This window comes from Nothobranchius furzeri, chromosome 18 (assembly GCF_043380555.1).
Source record: "Nothobranchius furzeri strain GRZ-AD chromosome 18, NfurGRZ-RIMD1, whole genome shotgun sequence".
NCBI lineage: Eukaryota > Metazoa > Chordata > Actinopteri > Cyprinodontiformes > Nothobranchiidae > Nothobranchius > Nothobranchius furzeri.
Genome location: NC_091758.1, coordinates 46696845 through 46710037, shown reverse-complemented (window position 1 = coordinate 46710037; position 13193 = coordinate 46696845). Strand labels below are relative to the sequence as shown.

Here is a 13193-nt window from a genome sequence, read left to right as displayed (position 1 = left end):
GTGGCTGGCAGCGACAAGGTGGTGAATTAGCATCACTGCTGGCCCACAGCGGTAGCTGCAGCTTTGTTTTCATTTGCAGCCAGGAGCGTTTGATTCCACTGATGCTGCTCCCGATGTCAGCATTATTAATAATTATATATCAGCTTTAGTCTGGGATGCACCCATGTCATTAACATGCTGTCCTCTTTATGTTAAAGAGCCTTAAACTAGCTTACAGCTGCTAACAGTATACATGTAAACTACAGATTTACTCTGGTCACACGAGGCAAACATGCTAACACCTGATCTAAATGACATGCATGATGTTTTTTCCTCAGTAATATGAGAGCTAACCAGTTTACAATGTTAACTTTAGGGCCATGTGACATCCAGACTCCAGAGCAGAACATGAAAACAACACAAATGAAGTTGAATAAAATAAGCGGAAAAATGAGCTGAAGCAGACTTCCAGCGTTGCCATGGAAACATGTAAACTCCATGTTATAACTTCATAGCTCCAGCTACACAGCTTTAATCAAACAGCTCATGGTCTGCCTTTTAGTTCTGATAACTCTGTAGTCCCCGTAGGCATGGATGAATAATTATTGCTCCATCTGGATGAAGAACGAGGCTCTGTCCTTTCCATCCATTCTCATTTATCTGGCATTGGGGCTGCCTACGGACAAGTGTGAGCCTCGATTGCCAATCTTCACTTGGATTATAGGGGATTGAATCCACATGAGAATTGTTTGTGGCGCCAGCGAAACCGGGAGGGGAGTGCTAGGTCAAGCAGGGATCTATCAGGAGATCCCCGATGTTCTAAACTCGCTTTCTGGAATACCCCCCTGATTTTCTGTGAAGCCAACAGGTTCTTGCTGCAGTTTCACTGGAAAATGATGATTTTGTCAGAAATATTAAAGCTAGCCTGGGAGGCCATCGCAAATATATACAAAGCCATTTCATTTTGCTTCTGCACCTGACCATCTACATTTCTAGGCTACAATAAAGCCACGTCAGTTGTTGATGACCCGGAGGTCTTCTGACCAGTTTAATAGACAGACCCAAGTTTTCCATTTAACATCGTCATATCTCCAAAATCCCGGTTTTGCTTCCTCATGAATTATTCCTCTCACAGTAACATTGCTGTTTTTGGGTTAGGGTTAACTTCATCACGTTGCTGTAGTTTATTCATCATTTTCAGGGCCGCAGCTGGGTTTAAAAAACATCACTTGACTGAACTGCTGTTAGTCTTTGGTAAGAATAGCGATGACATTTTTGGCATCACAATGTTTTGTCTCGTCTTGCTGAACAGAGCAGTAAGTGTTGTGTTACGTAACCGTATTAAAGGGCATGTTGAATCTTCCCTTTTCAGAGAATCTGAAGTCATTTAAGCACATGGATATGGAGCTCAAACGAAGCTGAAATATGTGTTCAATTTAGTCGAATATAAACATGTTGGAGACGTAAGTCAGCAATCAAACTAGTCCCTGTAGGTCCACGTTGAACCCATTAAGTCATGAAGAATAACAACCGAGGAACTGACCTAGAATCAAACAAGTCTACTACCCCTTACCAAAATCTAGTACATGCAAGTTGAAGACGTATACTTTTTTTATACTTCGTAAAATATACTTTAAGTATACTACTTTCAGATAAGGGATGCCACTGATCAGCCTAGAAATATAAGGGTGTGTAACAGAGACCTCCGCTGAAATACTGCGTGTCTGAGTGATAATGTGTGGTGTAATGTGAAATTTGATATGAAAATGTGCTTTGGATGGATGGCTCCAGTAATTCAAGACAAAATGAACAGTTCTCCACTGGGATTTGGCTCTCATTGCTCACTGAAGAGAAATTCAAGAGACTTGATTCATTTGTTAACATCACATCACTACTGTTTTCAACACTACTAGCCTTATTTTATGTGCAATATCTGTTCAGTGCTTTGTATCAAACTGCTATACAAATAAAGTTATTAAATTACAACAGGAAGAAATGCTTTCTGATATCAATTTTTATTTGCTACCCTAAACACCTTTTTACAAACAGTCTTGTTTACAAACACTCCTGTTCAACAACACATGTATGTCCTGTAAACAGATGTTAGGTAGAACAAAGACAATAAAACACAGCAGAGATGGTTTTACACATTTCTGAAACAAAGTTTACATGTTTATAAAAAACAGCAAAGCCTTTCACACCTGTTGGGGAAAAAAAACTGCAAGAAGAGAGCTGGTCTCAGATCAGTGAAGTGTTGCTAAGCTGCACCAATCCAGTACACTGACTGGGACTGGAATCAAATGTGGCTGAGAAGTTTCTCTCTTGCATGCATGTACACCTTAAATGATGGGCAGTGGATGTGGGAGGAGTCAAATGGTCACCTGCAGCCCTCATGTTGTCTTCAGTGCCCGGTGCCCCCCTCAGACAGGATGCGGCTTGGTTCTGTGAATTTAGCTGTGGCAATGTAGAACAGGGTGGGTCCTGGTACCAGAGCCAGCAGCGGCAGCGACAGCTCCAACTTATCCAGCAAGGAAATAGAGATGATGCCATATGCATGAAGGAGCCAATGGCTGAGCAGAACCACCAGACGCTTCTTCTTTGCTACCAGAGTCCTAAAGGACTGGGGGAAGGAGAAATTAGTTGGTTATTTTTAATTAACTTTTAGATAAATAATAAACACGAATGGTTTAAACTAAACTAAACATATTCTTACAGTTTTGCAGGTGTCAAGTTTTCAATCTAAACTTTTATTTAACCTGGAAAGGTCTGAATGCCATTGACAACCTCTTTCTAGAATGTCCAGCCAGAAACGGTTCCTGGTTTGAAAGGACAAAAGAACTTCCACAATAACTGGATCAATCAGCTATCACATAACACTAATACAGTGGGATGTGAAAGTTTGGGCAGCCTTTTATTCTTCATGATTTTCCTGTATAAATCGTTGGTTGTTACAAAAAACATTTTCAGTTAAATACATCATATAGAAGACACACTGATATTTGAGAAGTGAAACAAAGTTTATAGGATTTACAGAAAGTGTGCAATTATTGTTTAAACAAAATTAGGCAGGTGCATAAATTTGGGCCCTGTTGTCATTTTATTGATTCCAAAATCTTTAGAACAAATTTTTGGAACTCAAAATTGGTTTGGTAAGCTCAGTGACCCTTGATCTCCATACACAGGTGAATCCTGTGTCATCATGTAGATCATGTAATTATGAAAGTATTGGGTTAGGGTTAGTATTTAAGGGGGCCGATTGTAAGTTTCCTTCCTCTTTGACTATTCTCTGAAGAGTACCAACATGTGGTTCTCAAAACAACTCTCACATGTTCTGAAAACAAAGACTGTTCACCATCATGGTTTAGCGGAGGGACACAGAAAGCTGTCTCAGAGATTTCAGCTGTCCGTTTCCACAGCTAGGTACATATGGAAGAAATGGAAGACCACAGATACAGTTCAAGTTACCCTTTAACTTCTTCACCAAGAAAAAAGCTATAAAAACATTCGATCCATCCATCCATCCATCCATTCATCCATCCATTTTTTTCCACTTATCTGGAGTCAGATCGCAGGGGCAACAGCTTAAGTCGAGAGGCCATACTCCCGGAGTATGGGGTACCAGGCCATACTCCATGCACACACAGTCATGTGCTGATGAACTACAGTGTGGCCACAGCTGCCATGGGACACATTGACAGAGGCGAGGCTGTCGAGCACAGGCACCAGCAGTCCCCCTCTGACCACCACCAGCAGGCAAGGTTGCATTAGGTCTTGCCCAAAGACACAACAGTAGAATTTCCTGCCAGGAGTCAGGATGGATCCTACAACTCCCTTTTCCTTGAGTTACTGCTGCCTCATGTTATTAAGGTGCTATTAGTGCAGAATAATTTAGTCCAGGTTTGAAAGGTCTAACTATTGTAAATTTATAATTAGAGCAGAGTAAAGATACTTGGGGAGTAGAAATATTTGTTAGAATTGCCCTTTCTGACTATGAAACTAAAAAGGGAACCAACTTCAGATTCATCTGTTAAATCTTTAAAGCTTTTAGTAATAATTTAATAATTTATTCTTGATTGAAAGAAAGAAAGAAAGAAAGAAAAGAAAGAAAGAAGGAAAGAAAGAAAGAAGGAAAGAAAGAAAAAGAAAGAAAAAAGAATGAACAAAAGAAATAATGAAAAAGAAAAGAAAGAATGAATGAAAAAGAACGAATGAAAAAGAAAAAAGAAAGAAAGAGAAAGAAAAAAATAAAAGAAAGAAAGAAAGAAGGAAAAAGAAAAAAGGAAAGAATGAATGAAAAAAGAATGAAAGAAAGGAAAAAAGAAAAGAAAAGGAAGGAAGAAAAAAGTTGACTGAAATAATGAAAAAGAATGAAAAAAGAAAAAAATGAAAGAAAAGAAAGAAGGAAAGAAAGAGAAAGAAAAGAATGAAAAAAGAAGAAAAGGAAAGAAAGAATGAAAAAGAAAAAATGAAAGAAATAAAGAAAGAATGAAAAAAGAAAAGAAAGGAAGAAAAAAGAAAGACAGAAAGAATGAAAAAGAATGAAAGAAAGGAAGAAAAAGAAAGAAAGGAAGAATGAAAAAAAAGAAAGAAGGAAAAAAGAAAGAATGAATTAAAGAAGAAAGAAGGAAAAAGAAAGAAGGAAAAAAGAAAGAAAGAGAAAGACAAAGAAAGAAAGAAAAAGGAAATAAAGAAAGAATGAAAAGAAAAGAAAGAAAGAAAAAAGGAAATAAAGAAAGAATGAAAAAGAAAAAGAAAGGAAGAAAAAAGACAAAAAGAATGAAAAAGAAAGAGAAAGAAAAAAGAAGGAAAAGAAGGAAAAAAGAAGAAAAGAAGGAAAGAAAAAGAATGAAGAAAAGGAAGAAGGAAGGAAAGAAAAAGAATGAAAAAAGAAAGAAAGAAGGAAAGAAAAAGAAAGAAGAAAAGAAAGAAGGAAAGAAAAAGAAGGAAAAAAGGAAAGAAAGAAAGAAAAGAATGAAAAAGAAAGAAAGAAAGAAAGAAAGAAAGAAAGAAAGAAAGAAAGAAAGAAAGGTCATCACATCAAGAACCTCTGAGTTGACCCATACACAGGGATGATACACATAACTAACAGTTGTCTTTGCTCCAGAATGAAGTATTCATGTGTACAAACCAGGGGCCTCATTTATCAAGCTAGCTTATGCACAAAACCGGTCGGAAAACTGCGTAAGCAACTTTCCATGCAAACTTAGGCAATTATGAAAGAAAACTTAGCGGAAAAATGTGCGCAACTTTAAGTTGACTAAGGACCTGGCTTACACACATGTTGGACATGGAGAGCACCTGCAGTGCTGCTGCTGAGAAGATACAATTATGAGATCCAGCAGCATTATCACTTGTACTGCTTCGTTTTCACACAGAACAAGACCCCCACACTCACGCTCGCACACACACACAGCCTGAAGCGCAGAATACAGAATGCAGAATATCAGCAGGGGGACAGATTGAGACAGAATGTCATGCATCTGTGACAGTGTGTGTCCTGTCACTGTGACCAGATTGATCATGCACCCTGGCTACATGGACAAGGGAAATCGTCATTCGGGTGACTGGTTAGCGTGCATGACTTTCACCCAGGAGTCTGGGGATCGAATCCCGATCGGATCATTTTTTATATCCTCCACAGATCTCTCTGAAGAACACAACATTGACGGCTTCAGCAACGCTGTGCCACTCTGTGGATTTTCTCTTATTTGTTTTGCAAAAGCACATCCTTTCATTTCTCCACCTCACCCACAGGTACCTCAACTTCTGCTTCCGTGGAATAGCGCTTCCTTGATCTGTGGTCATGATCAAAATGCTGCAACAAGCCAGCTTATGTATATGCATGAGGTCCACAAGGCACATTGCATTGACTATTTATGGCAGAAAGTGGGCGTGGTGAGGGTGGGATGTGACTAAAAAGCAGCTGAGAACCTTTCTAGATAGTTTCTGATTTATGAAGCGGAGATTACGTGCAGCTGTGCGTACTCCATGTTTGATAGATCACAAACCTACTTGGCGTAAGTACATTTTTTTGCTGAGCTTAAGTAGTTTTAGTAAGGATTCTACGCAATGTTTGATAAATGAGACCCCAGATGTTTTAACTCGTCGCAGCCGCAGTTCTGCTGTGTGAGCAGACCGCAGAGTGGGAGGTTGTGATGAGCGAGTGCGTTTTTGCCTATTGGGAGGAGAAACGTGTTTCCACAACGGAACCGACCAGATTACTGACGTAACACCGGTGCACGAAGGTGTGGGATTCAATTAGCAACAGAAGACGGAGGAGGAGAGGACAAACAGAGAGACCGGACTGATAGTAATGTTTTTGAGCTATACTGTGAAAAAAATGTGGGTATTTAACCTCCTCATTAGGATGCGACGCTTATGGTTATGCTAGCAAGCAGCTCAGCCAGACAGGTGAAATGAACCAATGTGAAGGGGAGGGGTGTTACTGACACAGTAAATACATTATTTGTTAAATATTAAATCTATAGTCAAAATAGACAACACACGAGTGCATGAGGGACTCTAGCACATTTAACGTATGTATTAAAAAGAGAAAAGAAATAAGAAAAGAAAAAAAGGGGCCTGCTCTTCTGAGCCCTTCATCAGCCTGGGCCCTTAGAATCATCCTAATCATGCCAGAAACACCTGAGCTTGTTTCTAGTACAGGTATAAATCAGAAACTGCGTGGACCTGTGCATAAGCAGAGTTTAATAGGTTGGAAATGTAGTTAGCATAATAAGTTTTGTTTGCTGAACTTAAAAAAAGAGTTTTATTAAAAAAGGAAGAGTACTATTTTGCCTCTTCATAAAGGGAACGATAATTAACTCGATTGTAAAGATATTTGAAAAATTAGTATTAATTCTGATATCTGATTATCTTGATACCAATACCTTACTGTCACAATGCCAATCAGGATTCAGAAAGAACTTTTCCACAACTTCTGCATTGTTAAAGCTTATAAATGACATTTACTCTGGTTTTGATAACGGTCTAATTACTAGTGCAATTTTTATAGACTTAACCAAAGCTTTTGATTTGGTTGATCATTTGCTCTTAGATGAACTTTATTCTTTTGGCTTCTCAAGGTCTTCTTAACTTTGGTTTATTTTCTTCACCACCGTTCCCAACACGTTTTATTGAATGGTTGTGAGTCGAACTCACGAGGCATTGTTAGGGGAATTCCTCAAGGCCCTAACTTGGGCCTTCATTATTTTCAATTTTTATAAATGATCTCACTCTCTGTTGTGCCTCTTGTTCGATTCATTTGTTTGCTGATTACACAATTTTATACTGTTCTAAGGCTAACAAATTGGAAATTCAGGAGACCCTTCAGCTTTTTTTTAACAAGGTACAGCATTGGCTCGCTCAGAATAAACTTCTCAACAAATCTAAATATATGCAATGCTCTCCCAGAGACACATTTCTAATCATGTTGTAAATGATGACCTGACTTTACTTTTTTTGGACTCTTCAAAGGTGCTCTCTTCTGATAAACTTAAATACTTGGGGGTTTAGTTAAAACCGGATTTATCCTTTAAAATCTATATTCAAAAAATGCTTCATAAAGTTACAGGTTGCTTAAAACCCTATATCAATCCATCAGTTGTTTTGACCTTTCAGTAAGGAAGCGTATTGTGACTCAAATTCTGTTTGCGATTTTGGATTATGCTGATATAATTTACCAGACCTCTACAGTTACATGTCTTCAATCCGTTTTTTGCGTATGATGTGGTCCTCCTAGCTTCATCCAGCTCTGACCTTCAGCTCTTGCTGGGTAGGTTTGCGGCCGAGTGTGAAGCGGCTGGGATGAGGATCAGCACCTCCAAATCTGAGACCATGGTTCTCGACCGGAAAAGGGTGGCTTGCCAACTCCGGGTCGGGAGAGAGGTCCTACCTCCAGTGGTGGAGTTTAAGTATCTCGGGGTCTTGTTCACGAGTGAGGGTAGGAGGGATCGGGAGATCGGCAGGCGGATTGGTTCGGCGTCTGCAGTGATGCGGACGCTGAGCCGATCTGTCGTGGTGAAGAGGGAGCTGAGCCAGAAAGCCAGGCTCTCGATTTACGCAGATAGAAGCGGCCGAAATGAGTTTCCTCCGTAGGGTGGTCGGGCTCAGCCTTAGAGATAGAGTGAGGAGCTCGGACATTCGGGAGGGACTCGGAGTAGAACCGCTGCTCCTCCAGATCGAAAGGAGTCAGTTAAGTTGGTTTGGGCATCTGGTCAGGATGCCTCCTGGACGCCTCCCTGGGGAGGTGTTTCGGGCATGTCCTGCCGGCAGGAGGCCCCCGGGTCGACCCAGGACACGTTGGAGAGGTTACATCTCCAATCTGGTCAGGGAACACCTTGGGGTCCTGCCGGAGGAGCTGATGGAGAAGGCCAGGGACAGGACGGTCTGGAGCTCCTTAGTGGGGATGCTGCCCCTGCGACCCAGACCTGGATAAGCGGAGGAAGACGAAGACGATGTTTTGTTCTACGTTGCCCTTTTAGAACACACCACTGTCAAATGTATGATCGTTTTGCATGGCTTTCTTTAAATGCCAGGCGACAATTTCACAGGTTTTTATTTATTTTTAAATGTATTTGCTTTGATTTTCCATCTTACCTGAAAATGTTGTTATTACCCTTCAACTCTGTATGATCCCAGGATCAATGATCAGCTTTCTTTTGTTATTCATCCTTTTAAAAAGAAGTAGGGAAACGTGCCTTTTATGTTTATGTTCCTTGGGACTGGACCAAGTTACCTGCTCATATAAGATCTGTTTCCTCTTTTCACCTTTTTAAAACTCTCTCGATGAGTATGTGAAACCAATCTGTAATTGTTTTGAAGCTGCTGTCTGACTTTATTTTTGTTGTACCAAAGCAGGATTTGTTGTTATTATTATTACTTTTTTGTCCAGTTTTTCTTTAGTTATCAATTCATTAATTTTCTCTGTTGTCATTTGTTAATTATTTTTTGATTGAGTTTGTTTCATTCTATAGTGTACTGCCTCTGTCTTCTTGTATTTCATTTCTCTACAGTAGGAGGACCCACTTGTAAACGAGATGTTTCATCTCAAGAGGTTTTATCCTAAAATATAATTTAATAAATAAATTAGACACAAAGTTTTAGAAAAGAGGTCCCTGGTAGGTTAGTGAAAGTGAGACAGCTCACAGAAGTGAGTGTTGTTCGGAGCTTTCTAAAACAAACAGGCAGCCTTTGGAGTGGAGCTCAAATGAAAGATGTGGGACCATAATTATGAGTGATCATTTAAAGCTGAGCTTGTGTGTGTGTGTGTGTGTGTGTGTGTGTGTGTGTGTGTGTGTGTGTGTGTGTGTGTGTGTGAACTTTAAAGGAACATAAATCTGTTCATAATCAGCAAAGAAATAGAAAGAAATGTCACATTTCCTGCTCCGACTCTGAAGCTGCTGTTAAATCTAAAAACAGGAATAACACATTCATCAAGATTTATGGTCAAAATATTAAAAACTTTTAAATCTACTGGTTCTGTGCAAAAACAGGTATCAGTTCAGTTTTGTGGGCCAGATTTAAGAATAATTTTGCCATTAATGAGAGCTCCAGCTGATCCAGTCCAACACCAGCAGAGAGGAGTGTGTGTTTACCTGAATCTCAGAGGCAGACATGTAGACAGCCAGTGTGACCAGCGACAAAACCAGAATAATGTAGGGAAAGGCGTAGTCTGCAACTCACCCACATGAACATACATTAGGACCAGAGCAGGGGTGTGTAGTTGTTGTACAATAGTGAAACAGTGACTCACACAGCAGCCCGCCCCCAATGGCCTGCAGCACAGTGACAATAGGAAAGAAGTAAAGGGCAGCGTAGATGCTTCTGAACCGATCTGACTTCACAAGGCCACGAGCAATCTTCTTCACCAGCAGAGGGCGCAGCAGCATCATCAACACCAGGCAGAAGGCATAGTAGATCAACACAATAGTGTATCTGGCAAACAACAAAACACAATGACTGTACAAAACATTTACTTGTTTTCAGCTCTCAAGTTTTAGCATCTGCTCAATGGGTTTGCATGTAGTTTTAGTTTCTGCCACTAGATGGCTATCTGAGTTCATTGATGATGTATGTTCAGAGCATAACGTGAATCAGAGACAAATCGGCACAACACGAAGATTGTTTAATTAACCATGTTAACCGTGCGTCCAATGGAAGGTAGTAATACTATTTGTGCTTCATTCTTTATTATAATGACTCATTTGGGACATCTTTATTCTTAGATGCCTTACAGCTGTAAATATTCATCTATTTATAGTGAACTTCATTACCTCCCACCTTAGTGCAGAGCTACTCTTCCTGAGGGCTCTTAGATTTTCAGTACAAACATTTTGCATTAAACACTTAGTTTTTCTGCATTAATAACTAAATTATTTGCTCCAATCCATTGTGTGACTGAGGCGAACTCCTTTTGTTAAATATAATTTGTTAAATAATTATTGTGGTGTCACCTACATATATAGCCATGGTTGCATGTCTTAAAATCAGTGGTAAATCATTAATAAAAACTGAAACCCAAGGGGGCCCAAACAGCTGCCCTGGGGAACTCCACAATCTACCTGACCCCCCTCTAAATACAGTGGGTATGGAATGTATTCAGACCCCCTGTCAATTTTTCAGTTTTTCATACACACACACACACACACACACACACACACACACACACACACACACACACACACACACACACACACACACACACACACACACACACACACACACACACACACACACACACACACTCACCTAAAGGGTTAATAGAAACACCTGTTCAACTTCTCCTTAATGGAATTCAACCAAACACATGGCAGTTGCTTCAATGCAGGGTTACGGTTAGGGGTTAGCACCACGCTAAAGGTCAAAGGTGACAGATCATCAGGTGAGATCAGTGGACTCAGTGGTCTCCCTTAAAAGCAGCTGAAAACTCACTTGTTCAGGCTGGCTTTGCGTGACCTTCGCCATCACCCTTTCCTTATTCTGCTCTTTCTACTTATTCCGCCTTTCCGTGCAATCCACTGATTTCCCTCTTGCCTGTTCATTTTCTCTCTCCATTTTCTTCAATTTTTTTCTGTAATTTTAAACACATTTTTTATAATTTTGTAAAATCTTTTTATACTTTTTGTGCGATGGGCCTCATGATTTTTATCGTGAGAGGTGCTAAATAAAAAACAGTTTTCTTTCCTTCTTTCGAATGAATAGAAAGCCTACCTGAGGCATAAAGTGTCAGACAACTGAGCTCTTAGGATCATTGGGGCACTCAAACCCCTCTACCACGGTAAGGTGGCAGCCCAGGGAGGGGTAAAAAAAAAAAAGTGGAACATGCAAAAATTTTACCTAAAACATTTGTAAGAGGGACATAATGAATAAGACGCAATATAAGCACCATCATCAAGAAAAAAGGCTAGTGAAGAAGAAGAGGTTACACCAAAGCCAGCCTGAACAGGTGAGTTTGTGTCTGGTCGGAATTAAAAAGCATCCAAAAACAATAAAGTTTTAAGTATCAGGCGTGACATTAAAGGAGACGCTTTGATGCTCCACCTGAGAGTAAATCTGTAAGGCTTGTCACCAGCATTCAGACATCAATTCTTTTTGCTTCACAGCCAGATGGGACACGGGGGGGGGGGGAGCTGAGAGAGAAGAGACCACTGAGTCCACTCATCTCAGGTTCAGGGGGAGAGGGTTCTAGAGTCTGGGGGCCACAGCAGTAAATGATCTGTCACCTTTGGTCTTTAGCCTGTAGCGCTGCACAACTTGTACAATTAGGTAACAGGTAAAGTAAAAGGAACTGTTGGTATGTTCAGGACCGTCAGAGGTAGGGAAACAACGTCTTGGCCTTGAGGAGGTTGTACAAGTGTGTGGGTTTTAGTGTGTACTTACAGAGGGTAGACTGCCTCCTGCGTGCAGTGTAGTGTGTTGATGTAGTCGGGACTTGGGTTGTACAGCATGGTGTACCAGTCAGACAGCATCTGAACCTGACAAGAACGAATGCTTAACTTCCCCACTGGGTCTGTAAGCAGCAGAGTGACCACAGCCGACACGCTGCACTCCAACATGGCAGTGAGATGCTGCAGCAGAGCACTAGAAATATACACACACATAAAAGCTACAATTGTAAGACTACTGGCTGAGTACTGATGACTTAGGCAACAAAGAAGAAGGAAATGCCATCAAAGAAACCAACTGCACCAGGATCGGCAACAGCAGCCCGGGTACCGCCACATGGCACCAAGAGGCATGAGAAGCACCCAGGCAGCCACAGCCAACTACCACTCCCGGAGCAGTTGGCTCCCACAGAGGAAAGTTAAAGAGCAAGTCACCTCCAAATCAACTTTTTTTTCAGATAAACTACATAAATGTGTGTCTAATCGTGCTGCAGACACGTGTAGTCATTAGTTTTGCACTTTAGTGCATTTAAGTTAAAATTTTAATTTTCTGCCTAAAACTGTCAAGTGTTGTGCCGTTGTCAGGTAAAAACTCTGCACTGCATTTGAATTTAAATCTGCCATTGCTATTGACTAAGAGGTACCTTAGAACGTTAGCTGGTACCATATGATGTCACAATGTTGTTGTGAACCTGTGTGTGTGTGTGTGTGTGTGTGTATTTGTTAGCGGCTCTGCCCTCTCGGTCTGCTAGGCAACAGCATTTGTTGGATTTTTCAAACAGGAAGTGGGAGTGGAGTTAGACTCTGGTAGGGGGTGACTTGCTCTTTAAATTATAAGATCAAATTAAGAATAAACACCGGATATATAAAAGTCTAAGTAAGACACACTGATAAAAGATGACCAAGTAAGAACATGCAAATCAATTAAATATAAAACAATTATTTAATACAAACAAGTAAAACTGGTTAACACTAATATTGAAGAAAATAGATGTAATTGAAGCAAAAGACTAAGTAATAAAACACTGATAAAATATACTGATGATTGTTAAACCGGCTAAAATAAATAAAAGTCCGCTACAAGAGGTGATTCTTGTGCCTGGCCTTAAAAACAAATGTTTTCTGCAGCCCTGAACTTCTTTGCCGGACCGTTCCAGAGGCGAGGACCATAAAATTGGAAAGATACCTCGCCTTGAGTGTGTCTTGGGTTTTGATATGAGGAGGAGAAGGCTGCCAGAGGAGCGCAGAGGCTATCAATAAAACTGGCTGTGAAGCAAGTTTGCTGTCACAGCCCCATAAAGTAGCCAAACTTTTGTTTTTGTTGTTTTT

General features: G+C 40.4%; 1 protein-coding gene across 1 annotated transcript in view; it reads right to left on the bottom strand.

The window, feature by feature from the left end:
- Positions 1-1975: 1975 nt before the first annotated feature.
- Positions 1976-13193, bottom strand: part of jkamp (jnk1/mapk8 associated membrane protein) — a 43900-nt gene continuing 32682 nt past the window's right edge. The window contains exons 4-7 of the mRNA XM_070547169.1: positions 11860-12060; positions 9734-9915; positions 9576-9652; positions 1976-2599 (exon numbers count right to left, since the gene is read on the bottom strand). Of these exons, the coding sequence (XP_070403270.1) occupies positions 2381-2599; positions 9576-9652; positions 9734-9915; positions 11860-12060 (679 nt within the window). The 3' untranslated portion in view covers positions 1976-2380. The remainder of the gene's footprint in view (positions 2600-9575; positions 9653-9733; positions 9916-11859; positions 12061-13193) is intronic.